The 20901-nt window shown below is 41.4% G+C and overlaps 1 protein-coding gene across 1 annotated transcript in view; it reads right to left on the reverse strand.

The window, feature by feature from the left end:
* Positions 1–20901, reverse strand: part of LOC117523726 (C-terminal-binding protein 2-like) — an 80909-nt gene that overhangs the window by 26664 nt on the left and 33344 nt on the right. Inside the window, 2 exon segments of the mRNA XM_034185324.1 lie at positions 1829–1983; positions 15764–15784. Of these exon segments, the coding sequence (XP_034041215.1) occupies positions 1829–1983; positions 15764–15784 (176 nt within the window).

Consider the following 20901-nt stretch of genomic DNA (forward strand, 5'->3'; position numbering starts at 1 on the left):
TGCCAGAAACTGGGTGACAGCCAGGTGGAAACCATTCAGATTATTCAGACGGCTTTCGGTGACGATCCTCTGGGCATCACACAGATTAAGGAGGGGTACAACCGGTTTAAAGACGGCCGCACAACGGTGGAGAGCGAGCCGCGCTCCGGTCGGCCATCAACATGCTGAAATGACCAGATCATTTCCAAAGTGAACGCTGTAGTGATGTGGGACCGTCGTGTGACTGTCCGAGAAATTGCGGAAGAGGTGGACATCAGCACTTTTTCGGCACATTCCACTGTGACAGAAGATTTGGCCATGAAAAGAGCTGCAGCAAAATTCATGCCGAAGGCTTCAGCACGAAGCTGCTGATGGAACAAAAGCGCCTTCATGCTGAAGAATCACAGGACATGCTGTAACATGCTCACCTCTTCCACAATTTCTTGGATAGTCACACGACTGAAAAGGCACCGAAAGCCGTCTGAATAATCCAAATGGTATCCACCTGGCTGTCGCCCAGTTTCTGGCAAAATTTGATGCAGTCGCGCTGCTCCAGTCGTTCCGCCATTTTCCTTGCAAAGAAAATCTGACGAAAGACTCCACCCATCCTCACACAAAGGCTGCTTACCAGAAAATGACGCAATCGACAGGCGTGAAAAAGTTCACGCATGCGCACAAAGGTTCAAGGTTGGCTCATGCAAGCACACGTGATTCAAATTCATCAGGTTTTTGCAAAAAATAAAAAGGTTGGATACTTTTCTAACAGACCTCGTATAATGTTATCTGTTGATGCTTTTACGTCAATGTTGTGTTTGATATTTAAAAACAAACACATACAACCATGAGGAAGAAAAATTAACTTGAAATGAAAAGACAGAGGGGCAGCACGTTGGATTAGTGGTTAGCACTGTTGCCTCACAGCAAGAGGGACATAGGATCGATTCCCACATGTGGCCTTTCTGTGTAGAGTTTGCATGTGTTTCCTCCAAGTGTTCCGGCTTCCTCCCACATCCAAAGACATGCAGTTTAGGTGGACTGGAAACTTTAAATTGTCTGTAGGTGTGTGTGGGTGTAAATGTGTTTCTTTGTCTGTATGTGGCCCAGTGACAGACTGGCGTCCTGTCCAGGGTATACTCTCACGCCCTATGACTGCTGGGATAGGCAGCAGACCCCCCCCCCCCCCCCAACCCCCGTGGCCATTAATTGGAGTGAGCGGTTGAAGATGAGTGAGTGAGTGATGAAAACAGAGAGAAAAAAATTGTAATCTGTTAGTCGTGTGTGTGTCATTGTGGAGTGTTCACGAGTTTTGCCACATCTGCATCTGAAACAACTGCCACCTGAGTATCAAGTAGGCAAATAGACTCAGAGATTCTTGAAGCACAGAAAAATTAATTTTAATTAAATAATGACAGTCTGATGATTTTACAGAAGAAAAATGGTGCCTTATTTACTAGAAATAATCCCTAAACTGCACTCGCAGCAGTTTTTGTCGGGGCTGCTTTCGACAGAGGGTCATTGTAGCTTTTTTTTTTTAGAAGTATTAATCATTCTTTGCACAAAATGCTAAATTATCATTTGGAAGTATTGATCATATTTAAGGACTGAATTAATGAATAAACGGGCTAATTATCCATCATACATCAAACAGAAAGGCTAAATTACTGCACAAATACTAAAATCATCGCACATCTGGTGATCATAAGGGCAATAAGGGAACACATCATCACTTCTGTTTTTTCCCCACTTGTTTGTTTTTTTTTTTACCGGCTGACTAATTAAAGTTGAGCTGATTGGAGCGTGCACACTGCACCTTATTTGACGCTTTAAAAAAAGCCAAATGGTTTTGTACCTTTTCATGGATCTCCTGTGTGGACTGGGCATCACAGAACGCCACGGTTGCGAGGTCTTTGAGGATGGGCATCTCCACAGTGCAGTCGCGCCCATCGAGCAGCGCCACCAGGGGGCGCGGGTGCATAGGCCCGTTCATAATCTGGGGCCGAATACCTGCAGAGGGAGAGAGAGAGAAAGAGAGGAGCTGATTATTCCTGTTGGCCAAGCAGGCAACAAAACTCCATGAGAAACAGTTTAAGGAGGAAATAAGACCTGAAGCAGAACGCGGTTACGCGGGCCTCGATGGGTGATCAGTGGCACTGCAAAAACACAGCTGCACCCCTGCCCAGTACATCCACACCCGAACAGGATCAGTCCTCTTACACCTGACCGAGCCTCCCATCATCATCTCCCTTTTTGGAAATCGATATCACGCTCTACCTGACATATAATACCCTCTGACTGCTGTTTACATGTTTACCCAGCAACAGGTCCTTTGACCCCATGAGGTCATCACCTCCATTATAATTTAACAGATGGCGAAAGGCCTTCGACGACGTGTTGCACCCTTTGCACAAACAAAGCACTTAGAAGAATCCGTTTCAATGTGACGCCAAAGAAAGTCAGCAGCAGCTTTACCATTCCTGCTCTGGATTTATTCTTCCTGACTGAATTGCTGGTTACGTTAGAACAGCGCCACACACTTCAGACACCCAAACTGCCAACTGCATGAGCGCTGATCAATTCCAGCATCCACTTTAATGGACTGAAATTGCTGTTTTAATCTACCTTTTAGCCAAATTGCCTTGATATCGGTGTGATGCAGTTGTCAAGGGAACCACAGCATAGATGATGAGCAAATACTGCCGGGCTGCGAGTAATGATTAGTAGAGATGCTGATTAACTGTTTAATCGTATAGTTTATAAAATGCTGCCGTTTTGGGTGAATAATTCTTAACACCAAAGACATTCAGCTGTTTGGAAAACCATAATTTACTCAGTTTAAATGCCATTTAAGATCAGTTCATACTGGAGTTGAGCCATTTAGAATTTAGGGGAAAAAAACAACAACAAAAAGGCAACAGTTGTTTAAAACTGTTCAAACCAATGCAAAAATCCATTAAACCAATGTATTCTTCTTCTGGAACAGTTTAAAATCAATTATCTGCTGTAATTTTGCTGGAATTAAAGATATTTTATTATTGTCCTAAAGCTGATTAAAGACATTGTATAATAATAAGATACAGATTTAAACCAGTTTTACAAGAACTTGCCATGAGAGAGCAGTCAAACATTTGGCGTATGTTCGAACGTTTAAAATAAATCAAAATCACTGTCAGCAGTTTTTAATCTACTTTGTTGGATGATAAAAACACTGAGTGAAGGTGTGTAGTTTTGTTTTTTTTTCTCCTACTTTTCATTGCTGCTAATATATTTTTATTGCTGTTAGTTTTTGTAAAAGTCGGGTTGTCGTGAGGTGCTTTTTTTTGGTGTGTGTGTGTGTGTGTGGGGGGGGGGGGGGTGCGCGTCTAAAGTTCACAATATTTCAATTAAAAACAATCTCTCAAATAAAACAAAAAAATGACCCACATTATCACAGTTGAGGTGCCAGAACAAGACCAAATATTTCATAAATAACTTCAAGGTTGTTAAGTTGATGGTTTTGCTATTGATTAACCAACTGATTAATCTAAGATTCCAGCTGTAAAATACATGTAACAGCACAAAATAAAGAAGCAGAAATGACAGTTTGAAGACCAAACATACCAAAGTAAAATATTGAATTAAGGGCTTGAAAACACATTTTCTAAAAGTACTATTTTCATGTATAATAACTGATGTAAAAATATGGGAATAGTTTATTTTTCATGCTAAAAGACAGTTTTGATTTTAATTTGAGGATCCACATCCTGTTTGCATTAATTAGACAACTATTGTGTGGATGTAAATCAGTGTCAGAATCCAGGCCCTCGTCCATGTCTTGACCCCTGGGTAACGGATCAAGTAGGGGATTGCTTGTTTTGGAGAAATATGGTGAGGACCTTGTATGCCCCGTAGGCGCTACGGTAACCATGAAGGCCCAACAGAAACCATGAAAACAAGACAGCCAACGGGGCTCTGATTCAGCAGCAGGTCATGAGGTGATGGCTTGTAACCCAACGGCTGCGAAGGTGGATGAAGGCTGCCAGTAGGTCCTTAAACGGCAAGTGTTTGGGATTCCTGGGCCATCGAACCAGGCTACAGATCAGTCAAGCTCAGTGTGTTTGTCGGTGTTCAACGACAAATCCACACGCAGGCTAGATTGACCCTGGATTAGAGATGTGTACCAAATTCGGTACTTTTTTTGGTACCGACCAAATTCCGTCAGTACTACCAGGTATCTGTTCACGTAAAATCAAATGGTACCATGTTTCGGTACTTAAACGCACCATTATGCTTGAGAGAGTGGGAGAGTGGACAATTTTACATGCTGAAAATGAACGCAACACACACAGCGTAATGACGTGAGACGCGGTAGCCGCTGGTTCATAAACAAATCAACATGGCTGACAGAAAGTGCTTGAAGTGCTCCACTTTTCTAAATGCGACACAGATTACGTTCGCTGCAATATTTGTGACACAAAATGCAAGACCAGCGGTGGAAATACATCTAATCTGAAGAAGCACCTGGTTAAGCGCAAGATATTTCTCAACACTGAAGAGAGCACAATTCTGACTGCCTGCGACTGCAAGTCAGATCAGCTCCTGAATTTGGCACCGCTAGCGACTCGTCATCTGCAGCCAGCATCGCTGGAGAAAATACGCTTCAACAACCGCGTCATCATCATCGTCTGCTGCAGGTAAGAAATGCCAAAACGTAGTGGTTAGATGACGTTAGCATGTGTGGAGCGGGCTCGGCTCTTACCTGAAAAAATTGATATGCTTGTGTTATTGGAAAAAAAAAAAAACTGCACAAGGAACGACGAAACACTACAGTAAATGTAGCTCATTGCAAAAAAGTTTGCCTCACTTTTATTTTTAGTTTGTTGCACTTTAATTTATAAAAAGTACACTTTTATTTATTTTTTGTCTATCCCCTTTTGGTTTTAATTTGTACATTTTAAAGAAAAACACTGCTTAGGTTCAAGAAATGTTCCAAGCAATTTGTGAAACAACTGCCTTGTTACAAGACAAATAATTTCGTGCTGTTTTGACATATTTGTTAAAGTTTATACTTTCAGAAATAAATCTGTTAAATTGTAAGTTTTTGAGATTTTACTTCAAACACAACGCATAAAAGTACCCAAAATTGGTACTGTTGCGTACCGGCATCGATTCCCAGGTACTGGGTATCGGTACCGTATCGGTTCAAATGTGAAAGGTACCCATCCCTACCCTGGATGGAGATTTTCTTCTCATCCACCATTCCGTCTGGGAATCGATCAAGACATGACCTTCCTTGCCACCAAGGGATTGACATGACGATGCAGTGTTCGACATTGTTTTACGTCAGTCCTTCAATGTTAATATTTTGAAGTCTGTACTTTTGGGTGTTATATGGTGAATATATTTTTATAAATAGTATAATTTAAATCTATGACAACGGGAATAATACTTACTATCCCTACATCCACCAATGGAAATCTGAATGCAAGAATGAAAGAATGATGAAAGAAAAAAATTCAGTGTTGGCCAAAATTCCACAAAAAAGATGAAGAGGAAATGAAGGGGGGCACACGCCACCACTCTCTGGCTCCCTGCTGCCTGTTGTCATGGTGATTAGAGGATTTGGGCAGGATTATGAAATATTTTATTTAGTGGCATCTGTGCTGCTGAAGAGGACGTCCAAGCCTGCTCCTTCACTCCTGCAGTTTCACAAACACTAACACATAAACTTCATTCACAACTGACCTTACATACATACATATACATATATATGGAATGTAACAGTTACATTATCCAAATTCCTGAAAGAAGTGAACAAATGTGTCTTCTCTGCTGAGCTTTAACTGGTCTTTGCCAAAGCTGGCATGCACCAACTGCGCTGCAGATATCAATCAATCAATCAATCAATTTTTTTATATAGTGCCAAATCACAACAAACAGTTGCCCCAAGGCGCTTTATATTGTAAGGCAAGGCCATACAATAATGATGTAAAACCCCAACGGTCAAAACGACCCCCTGTGAGCAAGCACTTGGCTACAGTGGGAAGGAAAAACTCCCTTTTAACAGGAAGAAACCTCCAGCAGAACCAGGCTCAGGGAGGGGCAGTCTTCTGCTGGGACTGGTTGGGGCTGAGGGAGAGAACCAGGAAAAAGACATGCTGTGGAGGGGAGCAGAGATCGATCACTAATGATTAAATGCAGAGTGGTGCATACAGAGCAAAAAGAGAAAGAAACAGTGCATCATGGGAACCCCCCAGCAGTCTACGTCTATAGCAGCATAACTAAGGGATGGTTCAGGGTCACCTGATCCAGCCCTAACTATAAGCTTTAGCAAAAAGGAAAGTTTTAAGCCTAATCTTAAAAGTAGAGAGGGTGTCTGTCTCCCTGATCTGAATTGGGAGCTGGTTCCACAGGAGAGGAGCCTGAAAGCTGAAGGCTCTGCCTCCCATTCTACTCTTACAAACCCTAGGAACTACAAGTAAGCCTGCAGTCTGAGAGCGAAGCGCTCTATTGGGGTGATATGGTACTACGAGGTCCCTAAGATAAGATGGGACCTGATTATTCAAAACCTTATAAGTAAGAAGAAGAATTTTAAATTCTATTCTAGAATTAACAGGAAGCCAATGAAGAGAGGCCAATATGGGTGAGATATGCTCTCTCCTTCTAGTCCCCGTCAGTACTCTAGCTGCAGCATTTTGAATTAACTGAAGGCTTTTTAGGGAACTTTTAGGACAACCTGATAATAATGAATTACAATAGTCCAGCCTAGAGGAAATAAATGCATGAATTAGTTTTTCAGCATCACTCTGAGACAAGACCTTTCTGATTTTAGAGATATTGCGTAAATGCAAAAAAGCAGTCCTACATATTTGTTTAATATGCGCTTTGAATGACATATCCTGATCAAAAATGACTCCAAGATTTCTCACAGTATTACTAGAGGTCAGGGTAATGCCATCCACAGTAAGGATCTGGTTAGACACCATGTTTCTAAGATTTGTGGGGCCAAGTACAATAACTTCAGTTTTATCTGAGTTTAAAAGCAGGAAATTAGAGGTCATCCATGTCTTTATGTCTGTAAGACAATCCTGCAGTTTAGCTAATTGGTGTGTGTCCTCTGGCTTCATGGATAGATAAAGCTGGGTATCATCTGCGTAACAATGAAAATTTAAGCAATACCGTCTAATAATACTGCCTAAGGGAAGCATGTATAAAGTGAATAAAATTGGTCCTAGCACAGAACCTTGTGGAACTCCATAATTAACTTTAGTCTGTGAAGAAGATTCCCCATTTACATGAACAAATTGTAATCTATTAGACAAATATGATTCAAACCACCGCAGCGCAGTGCCTTTAATACCTATGGCATGCTCTAATCTCTGTAATAAAATTTTATGGTCAACAGTATCAAAAGCAGCACTGAGGTCTAACAGAACAAGCACAGAGATGAGTCCACTGTCCAAGGCCATAAGAAGATCATTTGTAACCTTCACTAATGCTGTTTCTGTACTATGATGAATTCTAAAACCTGACTGAAACTCTTCAAATAGACCATTCCTCTGCAGATGATCAGTTAGCTGTTTTACAACTACCCTTTCAAGAATTTTTGAGAGAAAAGGAAGGTTGGAGATTGGCCTATAATTAGCTAAGATAGCTGGGTCAAGTGATGGCTTTTTAAGTAATGGTTTAATTACTGCCACCTTAAAAGCCTGTGGTACATAGCCAACTAACAAAGATAGATTGATCATATTTAAGATCGAAGCATTAAATAATGGTAGGGCTTCCTTGAGCAGCCTGGTAGGAATGGGGTCTAATAAACATGTTGATGGTTTGGATGAAGTAACTAATGAAAATAACTCAGACAGAACAATCGGAGAGAAAGAGTCTAACCAAATACAGGCATCACTGAAAGCAGCCAAAGATAACGATACGTCTTTGGGATGGTTATGAGTAGTTTTTTCTCTAATAGTTAAAATTTTGTTAGCAAAGAAAGTCATGAAGTCATTACTAGTTAAAGTTAATGGAATACTCAGCTCAATAGAGCTCTGACTCTTTGTCAGCCTGGCTACAGTGCTGAAAAGAAACCTGGGGTTGTTCTTATTTTCTTCAATTAGTGATGAGTAGAAAGATGTCCTAGCTTTACGGAGGGCTTTTTTATAGAGCAACAGACTCTTTTTCCAGGCTAAGTGAAGATCTTCTAAATTAGTGAGATGCCATTTCCTCTCCAACTTACGGGTTATCTGCTTTAAGCTACGAGATTGTGAGTTATACCACGGAGTCAGGCACTTCTGATTTAAAGCTCTCTTTTTTAGAGGAGCTACAGCATCCAAAGTTGTCTTCAATGAGGATGTAAAACTATTGACGAGATACTCTATCTCACTTACAGAGTTTAGGTAGCTACTCTGCACTGTGTTGGTATATGGCATTAGAGAACATAAAGAAGGAATCATATCCTTAAACCTAGTTACAGCGCTTTCTGAAAGACTTCTAGTGTAATGAAACTTATTCCCCACTGCTGGGTAGTCCATCAGAGTAAATGTAAATGTTATTAAGAAATGATCAGACAGAAGGGAGTTTTCAGGGAATACTGTTAAGTCTTCTATTTCCATACCATAAGTCAGAACAAGATCTAAGATATGATTAAAGTGGTGGGTGGACTCATTTACTTTTTGAGCAAAGCCAATAGAGTCTAATAATAGATTAAATGCAGTGTTGAGGCTGTCATTCTCAGCATCTGTGTGGATGTTAAAATCACCCACTATAATTATCTTATCTGACCTAAGCACTAAGTCAGACAAAAGGTCTGAAAATTCACAGAGAAACTCACAGTAACGACCAGGTGGACGATAGATAATAACAAATAAAACTGGTTTTTGGGACTTCCAATTTGGATGGACAAGACTAAGAGTCAAGCTTTCAAATGAATTAAAGCTCTGTCTGGGTTTTTGATTAATTAATAAGCTGGAATGGAAGATTGCTGCTAATCCTCCGCCCCGGCCCGTGCTACGAGCATTCTGACAGTTAGTGTGACTCGGGGGTGTTGACTCATTTAAACTAACATATTCATCCTGCTGTAACCAGGTTTCTGTAAGGCAGAATAAATCAATATGTTGATCAATTATTATATCATTTACCAACAGGGACTTAGAAGAGAGAGACCTAATGTTTAATAGACCACATTTAACTGTTTTAGTCTGTGGTGCAGTTGAAGGTGCTATATTATTTTTTCTTTTTGAATTTTTATGCTTAAATAGATTTTTGCTGGTTATTGGTAGTCTGGGAGCAGGCACCGTCTCTACGGGGATGGGGTAATGAGGGGATGGCAGGGGGAGAGAAGCTGCAGAGAGGTGTGTAAGACTACAACTCTGCTTCCTGGTCCCAACCCTGGATAGTCATAGTTTGGAGGATTTAAGAAAATTGGCCAGATTTCTAGAAATGAGAGCTGCTCCATCCAAAGTGGGATGGATGCCGTCTCTCCTAACAAGACCAGGTTTTCCCCAGAAGCTTTGCCAATTATCTATGAAGCCCACCTCATTTTTTTTGGACACCACTCAGACAGCCAGCAATTCAAGGAGAACATGCGGCTAAACATGTCACTCCCGGTCTGATTGGGGAGGGGCCCAGAGAAAACTACAGAGTCCGACATTGTTTTTGCAAAGTTACACACCGATTTAATGTTAATTTTAGTGACCTCCGATTGGCATAACCGGGTGTCATTACTGCCGACGTGAATTACAATCTTACCAAATTTACGCTTAGCCTTAGCCAGCAGTTTCAAATTTCCTTCAATGTCGCCTGCTCTGGCCCCCGGAAGACAATTGACTATGGTTGCTGGTGTCGCTAACTTCACATTTCTCAAAACAGAGTCGCCAATAACCAGAGTTTGATCCTCGGCGGGTGTGTCGTCGAGTGGGGAAAAACGGTTAGTGATGTGAACGGGTTGGCGGTGTACACGGGGCTTCTGTTTAGGGCTACGCTTCCTCCTCACAGTCACCCAGTCGGCCTGCTTTCCCGGCTGCTCGGGATCTGCCAGGGGGTAACTAACGGCGGCTAAGCTACCTTGGTCCGCACCGACTACAGGGGCCTGGCTAGCTGTAGAATTTTCCACGGTGCGGAGCCGAGTCTCCAATTCGCCCAGCCTGGCCTCCAAAGCTACGAATAAGTTACACTTATTACAAGTACCGTTACTGCTAAAGGAGGCCGAGGAATAACTAAACATTTCACACCCAGAGCAGAAAAGTGCGGGAGAGACAGGAGAAGCCGCCATGCTAAATCAGGCTAAGAGCTAGTAGCTATGCTAAGCTAGCGGATTCCTAAAAACACGCAAAGTGAATAATGTGTAAATAATTTAGAGGTGATTCAGCAGAAGGAGTGCTTTAGTTAAGGCACGTAAAGATTACACTGGGAAACAAATCGTAATCTAGATAACTAGATCAATCTAACTGCGCAGATTAAACAGCTAACAGATACAGAAAAACACCGCTGTGCTCCGGAACAGGAAGTGATACAATACCGCAGTGAGAGCCAACCACCAGTCATATCACATGTAAATCATCTGTGATCAAATTCAGTAAAAACTGCAGATTGACACTGACACTGCACTTTTTAGGAAGACAAACATGTGTCATATTGCACAATGCTGTCAGCAATGCTAAAAGCCTCACCTGTAAATTATGCAGAATGTCAAGTTACTGCAGATGTCCAAACACACGAATCTTTGCATACTGACAAAACACACGGGATAACAGACCAGCCCTACCTGCTCAAGACCCACTGGAGTGAATTGCAAATAGGGGATCCTTTAAAATGAGAAGAACGCGCCTTTATATGCTGCACATCACACACTGGTAATTTGTACCACGGCATTCAAATGACTTAAAGTAATCTTTTGGTCGATAAATGAGGAGATACTCACCAAAGCCTGTTTGTGTGTGTGTTCTGATATTGTATTTGGAAATAAAATCTTAACCATGCTATCACATTTGGATTTAGGTAAAGAGAATACTGGCACTTTTGCGTTCAAAAGTTAAAGCCGTAAGGTTTACAACCTATGTAGAGCAAATACTGATGTCACTGCCTGGCAAGGGTAGGGAAATGAAAAAGGACCAGCAGACACAGGCTAAAAAACTGTGGGTATAACAAGTTGCAACCAATCACCTGTATGATATATTCACTGTTCAGTAAGGCATATGTCTGTTGGGTGGGTGTTTGTTAAAAGGATAACGCTCAAACTGGAACAAAATAGTCATATATTGATACATTGATTTAGCATGTCCAGGCTAAATTCTGTGAAAATACTATATATGCATACATATACTAGCGCTTGTGGAGAATTGTATTGTGCCTGCATTAAATCTACTGTACCTGCATTAATAGTACTGCTCTATTTCAAGAACCTTGGCACACAATGACCAGACTGTTGCTTATTGTGTGTATGTATACATACACATACAAACACACACACACACACACATTTTTTTCTCCAAGTCATCATATGCACAAGAAAGTGTGACTGAAACACACACACACAAGCGCTGATGGTGTGCAAAAATACCAATTTTTCCAGCATTATGGAGCAGTTCTGTCGTGGACAAATCTGAGCTGTCTATAGGTAGAGATAGACATATATATCATATTTATATTGCTTAAATTACTTGTTGAAATCCTGGCATGCAGAACATATGTTTAGTATCATTTTGTACTATTTGTATTTAGTTATATTTATGCAACTGATTTATATTGTACTACACAAATGCCAGGCCTTGAAACTGAATGGAGTTAAAAAGGAATATTGTGAAAGTCACCTGGATCTCCTTGTACCTTTTTCAGCACCTGAGTTCATTCTCTTGCGAGAGGGTCCTCTGTGTGTGTGTGTGTGTGTGCACACGCATGCGTGCTTGCACCGTGCACTCTGAAGAGAAAGGGACTGTTTGCCAAACACACCTGTGGCTCCACGGCTCTCCCAGCAGCTCCTCATTGCACTCCTGCAGAGTTCATTATCACAGCACATTGTCTATCAACCACAACACACACAAAGTCACTCACTCAGACAGATGAATGCAAACGCCGAAACACGTGCGCACACACACACACACACACACACACACACACACACACACACACACACACACACACACACACACACACACACACACACACAGAGCACATGACAGACACAGTGAATCACTCACTTATACTCAACACTGCACACATAGGAACCAGATGGTGGAAAAAGCGGAGTCACTTGTAGGAAATCGGTCAAAATACTGTTGATTAATTACTGCCTGGTGGCTCACAGCAGTGTAATAAGACAGACTGTGACACTGGAGTACACACATAATGAATATGAGACTAATTAACTCTTAAGTGTCTCGTCACTTGTCCAAACAAAACACGCAAATGACGGCTCTGTAGTCCATCAGCATTCACTCTCCCGGTTCCCAGTCGGATCTGGAAGCATCTGTAACCATTTTTGTCAAAAATAACCTAACATGATGTATTTCTTTCTGGACTCCCTGCCTTTTTTATTGATTTTTATTTAGATTTTTTAGAAGACAATCTCATCCTTGAAAAATTCCAATCTGGGTTTAGATCGCGACACAGCACTGAGTCAGCACTTTTAAAAGTTCATAATGACATTACTTTGTCGGTAGATGCAGGTAATCCTGCTGTGCTGGTTCTGCTGGACCTCACAGCAGCCTCTGATACTGTGGATCACACAGTACTTGTTTCCCGGTTAGAACATTTTATTGGCATTCAGTGTACTGCACTTAAGTGGTTTAGATCATATTTGGCTGAAAGGAGCTTTTCTGTCATGATTGGGGACCTCTCCTCATCAACTGCTCATCTGTCTTGTGGAGTGCCACAGGGTTCTGTCCTTGGGCCGATTCTATTTTCTATTTAGATCTGCAAATCTATCTGCCTGTGAGGACTAATGGGAGTAATGCTTTGTCATCATCATTTAATTGTATTCGCGATGTAAAGCAGTGGCTGTCCCAAAACTTCCTTTACCTGAATGACGGTAAAATTGAGATCATGGTGTTTGAGCGCTCTGGCATACCAAATGTGGTAACATCAAATTTTGGTGCTTAGCTAACTATGTAAAACCAGCTGTCAAGAATTTGGGAGTGATATTTGACAGCTGTTTGAGGTTTGATCAACAGATAAACTCAAAAAGATAAACTAATATTAAAATAATAACTAATATTAATATTAAACTAAATAAAAAGATAAACTCAAAGCTAGTTTTTTCCAACTTCGCCTTTCGGCTAAAATAAAGCACTTTCTCAGTAGCTCCAGTCTTGATTATTGTAATGCACTTTATTCGGGCATTAATCAGTCGTCTCTTGCATGTCTCCAATTGGTGCAAATAGGCTCGAGGTTTTGAACGGAAATGGCGTAGTTCTAAGTTAGAGGTGTTCCATCTTGCATGGCGAGATGCTGTCTTGGATTATAAGCAGGCACTACTGGCTACAAAGCGTGCCTATTATTCTGAATTGATTAATAAAAATAAGCATAATTCCAAGTTTTTGTTTGAAACTGTAGCATTTCTTATTCATGGACAGCCACCTGTTATTCACTCTCCTTTCTCAGCACAGGACTTCCTGGATTACTTCGAGAAGAAAATTGAGGATATTAGGTTGAGTATATCTCAGTAGGCTTTGGCCCAACCACTGCATACTGCTGTGGAGGTGGATGCGCCCACTGAGGTGGTATCCAGATTTACAGATTTTGACGGTATCTCGTTAGGCGCACTGACGAAGCTCGTGAAGTCTACTAAAAGCACAACCTGTTTAATTGATCCTATACCAACGAAATTGTTTAAGGACTTGTGGCCCATTCTTGGACCAACTGTGCTGGAAATTGTAAATCTCTCATTGACTTCTGGATCTGTTCCTAGGTGTTTCAAGTCTGCAGTGATCAAACCATTACTTAAAAAATCTAATCTCGACCCTAGTGTATTGAAGAATTATAGACCGATATCAAATCTGTCATTTTGTTCTAAAATCCTGGAAAAAGTGGTCTCGCGACAGCTCGTGGACTATCTCAATGAGAATAATCTTTTTGAGCCACTGCAGTCTGCTTTTAGAAGATTTCACTCCACAGAGACAGCACTTACTAAAGTAGTGAATGACCTTTTGCGAGCAATGGACTCGGATATCACTACGGTCCTGGTGCTGCTGGATCTTAGTGCTGCATTTGACACTGTGGATTACCATATTCTACTCAATAGGCTGGAGAATCACTTTGGGATTACTGGAACTGCTCTTGCATGGTTGACGTCATACCTGTCTAGTCGTTCCTACTGTGTATTGTGTAATGGAACCTCCTCCGATCGTAGAGACATGAAGTTTGGGGTTCCTCAGGGATCCATTTTGGGCCCCTTGCTTTTTTCTCTTGAAAAAAGCACCCCTCGGGAATATATTGCGGCGTTTTGGGATTCCCTTTCATTGCTATGCTGATGACACCCAATTGTATATGCCAATAACTGCTGGTGATCTTACTCACATAAAGTCCTTGGAGGATTGTCTTGCATCAGTGAGAAGTTGGATGTCTAGTAACTTCCTACTTTTAAATTCTGATAAGACTGAGGTTATGGTTTTTGGTCCAGCGAGATATCGGCATCAATTTGATCAGCTAGCATTTAGCTTAGGTCCGTGTGTTATACATCATACGGATAAAGTGAGGAACCTTGGAGTAATTTTTGATCCTGCATTGTCCTTTGATCTCCACATTAGAGACATTACAAGGACTGCCTTTTTTCATTTGCGAAATATAGCGAGGATTCGTCCTATTCTGTCTATGGCTGATGCTGAGACTTTGATTCATGCATTTGTCTCTTCTAGATTGGATTATTGTAATGCTCTATTCTCTGGCTTACCGCAGTCCAGGATCAGGGGTCTTCAATTGGTTCAGAATGCTGCTGCCAGACTTTTGACACAGAGCAGAAAGTTTGACCACATTACGCCAATCTTGGCGTCCCTGCACTGGCTTCCTGTTTCTGCAAGATCGGATTTTAAAGTATTGATTTTAGTTTATAAAATTGTTCATGGACTTGCACCTCCCTATCTGGCTGACTTGATAAGTCCCTATGTACCAGCTCGGGCCCTGCGTTCTCAGGGTGCAGGACTTCTGTGTGTTCCCAGGGTGAATAAGAAGTCTGCCGGCAGGACTTCTGTGTGTTCCCAGGGTGAATAAGAAGTCTGCCGGTCACAGAGCTTTCTCCTATTGTGCCCCAGCTCTGTGGAACGATCTGCCGGCACACATTCGGCAGTCGGACACTGTGGAGACTTTTAAATCACGTTTAAAGACTCATTTATTTTCCCTGTTTTATCATTAGTGTTACGATGTTTTTAATCTTGTACTTTTTTACTGCTGTTTTTTTCTTATGGTTGTTTTTATTGTGTTTTAAATTTTTAACTGTTTTTATGTTGTGAAGCGCCTTGAGACGATTTTGTCGTGAATTGGCGCTATATAAATTAATAAATTTGAATTTGAAATTTGGTGCAGAATGCTGCTGCTCGTCTTTTCACAAACACTTTTAGACGTGAGCATATTACGCCCGTCCTGTACTCACTCCACTGGCTTCCAGTTCATTTTAGAATTGATTTTAAGATTTTAATGTTGGTTTTAAAAGCTATTTATGGCCTTGCACCTCCCTACTTGTCTGAAATTTTAACTTTGCACACCTACAGTAGGACATTAATGGCGTCTGGCCAGCTTTACTTAGATGTTCTAAGGTCAAGATATAAATGTTGGGGTGACCATGCTTTCGCGGTAGCTGGCCCCAGACTGTGGAACGAGCTACCTCTTGAGTTTCGTACTATTCCTGACCTAGCACTTTTTAAATCTAAGTTAAAGAGTTATTTATTTAAACTGGTTTTTAACACTTAGTGTGGAGGTGACATGTTCTGTTTTTTATGTGCTGTTTTAAATTTTATTCAATATGTGTTTTATTTTTGTGAATTTGTGTTTTTAATGTTAAGCACTTTGGACACCAGTCGGTGCTGTAATGCGCTTTATAAATAAATGTTGATTGATTGATTTATTGATGCATTTATTCTTTGTCATTATCAAACAAAGAATAAGGTCAGGTCAGCTGTGGAAGCATGTGCTGGTGTCACACGCTGCTTCATCCATCAGACTACGGAACCACTCTTGGTTCTGATTGGTAACATTCCAGATAGATAAGTGGTCCATCTCCAATGCCCAGAACTAGCCACAGCCAAATGATATGTAAGCATCACCTTGTTATTTTTTTTTCCTTTATCTCTTTCCAAGTATTTGCCTTATCAATCAATCAATTTTATTTATATAGCGCCAAATCACAACAAACAGTTGCCCCAAGGCGCTTTATATTGTAAGGCAAGGCCATACAATAATTACGTAAAAACCCCAATGGTCAAAACGACCCCCTGTGAGCAAGCACTTATGACATCACAAAGCTCATCAGATATTCTGCACATAGATCTGCAGGCAGAAGCTTCACACCCTTTGTTTGTCAGTTGGGGGAGGTAATAAAGGTTGCCCAGTAATACCCTGGTAGGGATTTGCGCTCTCAGCATACACCTTGCAGTTTTTTTAAATTATGCAGTTGGACATACAGAATGAGAGTACGGTCCATTTGTCCCCAGATTTCATCTTACCATCTTCTGTGCTTAGTGCTTAAAGCAGCACTTTGAATTTGCAGACTCTTAATATCTCACTAGCTCATGCTCTGGTGCTTCTGGCTATTGGACAATGAAATCTGTTGGTCTCTGCTTCCATTTCTTTATATGCAACTCTGTTACATCCGACCTTGCCTTACATCGGTGCCTTCTCAGTTGTGCTGGCAACAATCTGGGCGGCTTGGCAGCGGCTTGTCGGCTGCACAACCGGGTTCAGAAACTGGACTCGGCAGCTGAAATCCTGAAGCTTTCCTGTAAGAACAGAGTCCCACACAACGGCAGGCTCATTCTTAAAGTGCTTATTCGGTGTTCTGCAAAGTTTTGGGAGCAACACGACTCCACAAGGTTTGCTTTGTGCATTAGGCACAAGCGTATCTTGGCCGACAGTCTCTCGGATAGAAGCGCTTGTGTCAATTTCCTGTTATTTTACTCAAAGTGTTCACTAAAGCACAAAATCCAGCCCTTTTTCATTAGTAAATAAGGTTTATTAGCACAAAACCTTATTCAACTGAGACCGTGTGTTGCTTCATCCCCAAAGGAAAGCCTGAATAGACAGAGGTTGATATCAAGCTTTTTCCAACGTTAATCACAATCTGGATGATTCTGCAGGAACTTTGAAAACTTTTGACAGAGCTGGCAAGAGCCTTCACAACCACAAATGGATTACAGATGTTGCAAACTAAAAAGCCTTCTTGGATTGTATGAAACGGGAATAAAATGATGGTTTTAAATAGTTTCTCCTTGGTGAATACCATCAAGTTTCTAATTCTCTCATTTGGATCTGATAATCTGAAGCTCTGGGGCAGAATGTTCAGATGGACGAGGCTCATTTCCTAAATACAGCACAAACAAATCAATGATGGAAAATAAACTAAAACTGCAAATCAGAGTGTACTCCCTTGGGTTTGGGTCTAAATTGATATTTAATCATTGCACACAATGTGTGTTGGCTTCTTTCTCAGTTTTTTTTTCTAGATGATATCCTAGCAACGCATTTTCTGAACGATGGTGTGTTGTGGGTTTATGGTTTCATTGTTGTCCGACGTGCCTTAAAAAGACTGCTTGAATAGGAATGTTCTCTCCTCAGGTTTACTCGGAGCTTGTTTGTGAAGCCATCGCAGACTGGAGCCTGGCCTCAGAGGTAAAGTTCCTCTTTGGGACTATACGGTCGTATTAACTTACCCACACTATTATTTCCTCAGTAATCACAGTATCTACTTCGCCATCTCAAATCTCTGTTAACAGCATTCTCAGACAGTTTAGTATCCTCATACACAGAGGAGTGACACATTTTGGAGACTCCTTTATATCCTGTTTTCACTAACTTCTCTTGTATTCACCAATTGGCTCACTCTATTTACTCACATCTCATTTTTTCACGCCATGTTTTATCCCATCAGTTTTTACCATCAGACTGTGTGTATACTGGATGAACCCTCCATTATGTCACCCATTGGTTTGGCTTGAAGCCCAAATGGGGAGGCTCCAAGTGTCGCTATCTTGGCACTGCCTGACTCCCGGCCAACCCATGTATGGGTAAAGGGGCAAGACCGGCATAACCTGGGTAACCGTGATCCCCATCTTGTATTTACCAAACAAGATAAATCTCACAGGCTAACAGGTGATTTCAGGGTTCCATTATGCACTGCGCGAGTAGTGGGGTTCTGGTTTCAACCTGTATTCATTTAGATGTGAACAGATGTGCAAAAATCAGTCATCAAAAGCTTTCAGAAGCAACGCAGGTGTTGGGAATTTTTTTCTGTGTGCAGTATTCAGAGTGGGAAAAGCAAATTAAACAGAGTTATGTATAACAGCATGTAATATATACTACATATCACACATATAATGCATACAAAATTATTATATTATAATTATAGTGACAGATTAGGCACACCCTATGAGCGTTATCGTAAAATATAAATCAGCATGTACACAAAACAGATCACACCTTGTGATAAAACTGTTTTCTCTACAGTATAATTTGCAAGTCAGACTTACTTATATTAATTAAGTAACCTAATTATTCATAACTTTATAGATTACCATAGCTTATACGTATGAGTTTATTTTATATATATATATATGTATATGAACTAGCTATACCCTCCTGAGACCCAGAAAAATGACAGTGTTGCAATTTTTGCTTTTTTTTTTTTTTTTTTTGCATTAAACAATAGTCTTGGATGAAAACAATGTGCCACAACAGGTTTTTTTCCCAGAAACTTTTTTTTTTTTTTTTTATGTAATGTCTCCTCCAGTAGACAAAATAATCTGATGCTAACTGAATGATCTTTTGGAACAAAGCTGTGAAACTCTTGTTCCTTACAAAGGACAAAAAAGTATTGCTGGATGTCAAGAGTATAGACACTTTTTTGCTTTTGTTTGTTTTTTTTTTTCCTAACAGGGTGTAAACTTGTTTATCTCTGCTGTAAAGTTGGGTAATTTAATACGGATGGTCTATCGGCAAGTGACTCACTTTTACAGCCATCCTCAAAGTGGCCAATGAAGGAAGTGCAACATTTGGCACTTCCAGGTTGGCTTCATTTTTCAGGACCAGGGGTTGGGGTGTGCTTTCTCCATGTGCATGAAAAGTGAATTCTGAGCCAGCGATAGCTCCTAAATTACTCAACATGCTGTGACTGATGTCACACACACTCTCACATTAATGGAACAATAAAACTGGAGAAACAAAAGGAAGTGAGTAAGATTTTCCACGGCACAGTAATGTCAAGGCCACCGCTGTGGTCACCGAGTTTACGGAGAGAAAAAGTACTCCACTTCTCTGCAGCTGATGGGGAGCCAAAATGGTCTCAACGGGCTTCGGACCAGCAACTACTTCTGGTTACCAAGCAACTTCCAAGCTGGTGGCCAGAAGTGACACCGTGATAGTGGCTGTGTTCTCCCCCGACCAACATGATAACCCGATGCAGTGACAAAGGACAACGTGATTTCAAGATATAATATCAGGACACTAAATTAAATCCTGACATAAGCCGTCCAACTTGGCAACACAAACAGCAAAAATAAGAGGTCTAAAGAACAGCACACAAGTGTGGCCAGAGGGAGTTTTTCTTTCAAGCATTTTCCAAGGTGTCAGGAATACAAGCGTACCCACTGTGGGCCAACACTACTTAGTATGCGCTCACACGGACACAGATTGTGGCTACGCTTTGTTTCACACACACCTACAGACGTTAACCATTACTGGTGAGAGCGAAAGAGGTGAAACAGTTTGCAGAAAATAATGCAGAAGTGCAACAAAAGCTTCCTTTTACTCCATTGCTTTTTAGTCCATTATTGCACAGTCAGGGTGCTAAGGATCACCGAAGTGAAGGATTGGTTCAAATCGGATCAATTTTATAGAAAAAAAAGGTAGAGAGAGACAAATGCAGCTGTGATCTCTGAGTGGTGCAACACAAAGTGTTTTTTCAGTTATGACTTGTCTGCAGATTTGAAGGTCCCAATAAGTACAGTGGCCTCCATCATCCATAAATGGAAGCTATTTGGATTCACCACTCTTCCTAGAGCTGGACACCCGTCTAAACTGAGCGATTGGGGAGAAGGGCCTTACTTAAGAACCCAATGGTCACTCAGTCAGAGCTCCAGCTTTCCTCTGTGGAGAGAGGAGAACCTTCCAGAAGGACAACCATCTCTGCAGCAATTCACCAATCAGGCCTGTATGGTAGAGCAGCCAGACGGAAGCCACTCCTTAGTAAAAGACACATGGCAGCCCACATGGAGTTTGCCAAAAAGCACCTGAAGGACTCTCAGACCATGAGAAACAAAATTCTCTGGTCTGATGAGACAAAGATGTGGTGTGATTTGGTGTGAATGCCAGGCGTCATGTTTGGAGGAAACCAGGCACCATCCCTACAGTGAAGCATGGTGATGGCAGCATCATGCTGTGGGGATGTTTTTCAGTGGCAGGAACTAGTCAGGATTGAGGGAAAGATGAATGCAGCAATGTACAGAGACATCCTGGATGAAAACCTGCTCCAGAGTGCTCTTGACCTCAGACTGGGGTGACGGTTCATCCTTCAGCAGGACAATGACCCTAAACACACAGCCAAGATATCAAAGGAGTGACTTCAGGACAACTCTGTGAATGTCCTTGAGTGGCCCAGCCAGAGTCCAGACCTGAATCCCATTGAGCATCTCTGGAGAGATCTGAAAATGGCTGTGCACCGACGCTCCCCATCCAACCTGATGGAGCTTGAGAGGTGCTGCAAAGAGGAATGAACAAAACTGTCCAAATATACGTGCGCCAAGCTTGTGGCAT

Source organism: Thalassophryne amazonica, chromosome 13 (assembly GCF_902500255.1).
Source record: "Thalassophryne amazonica chromosome 13, fThaAma1.1, whole genome shotgun sequence".
NCBI lineage: Eukaryota > Metazoa > Chordata > Actinopteri > Batrachoidiformes > Batrachoididae > Thalassophryne > Thalassophryne amazonica.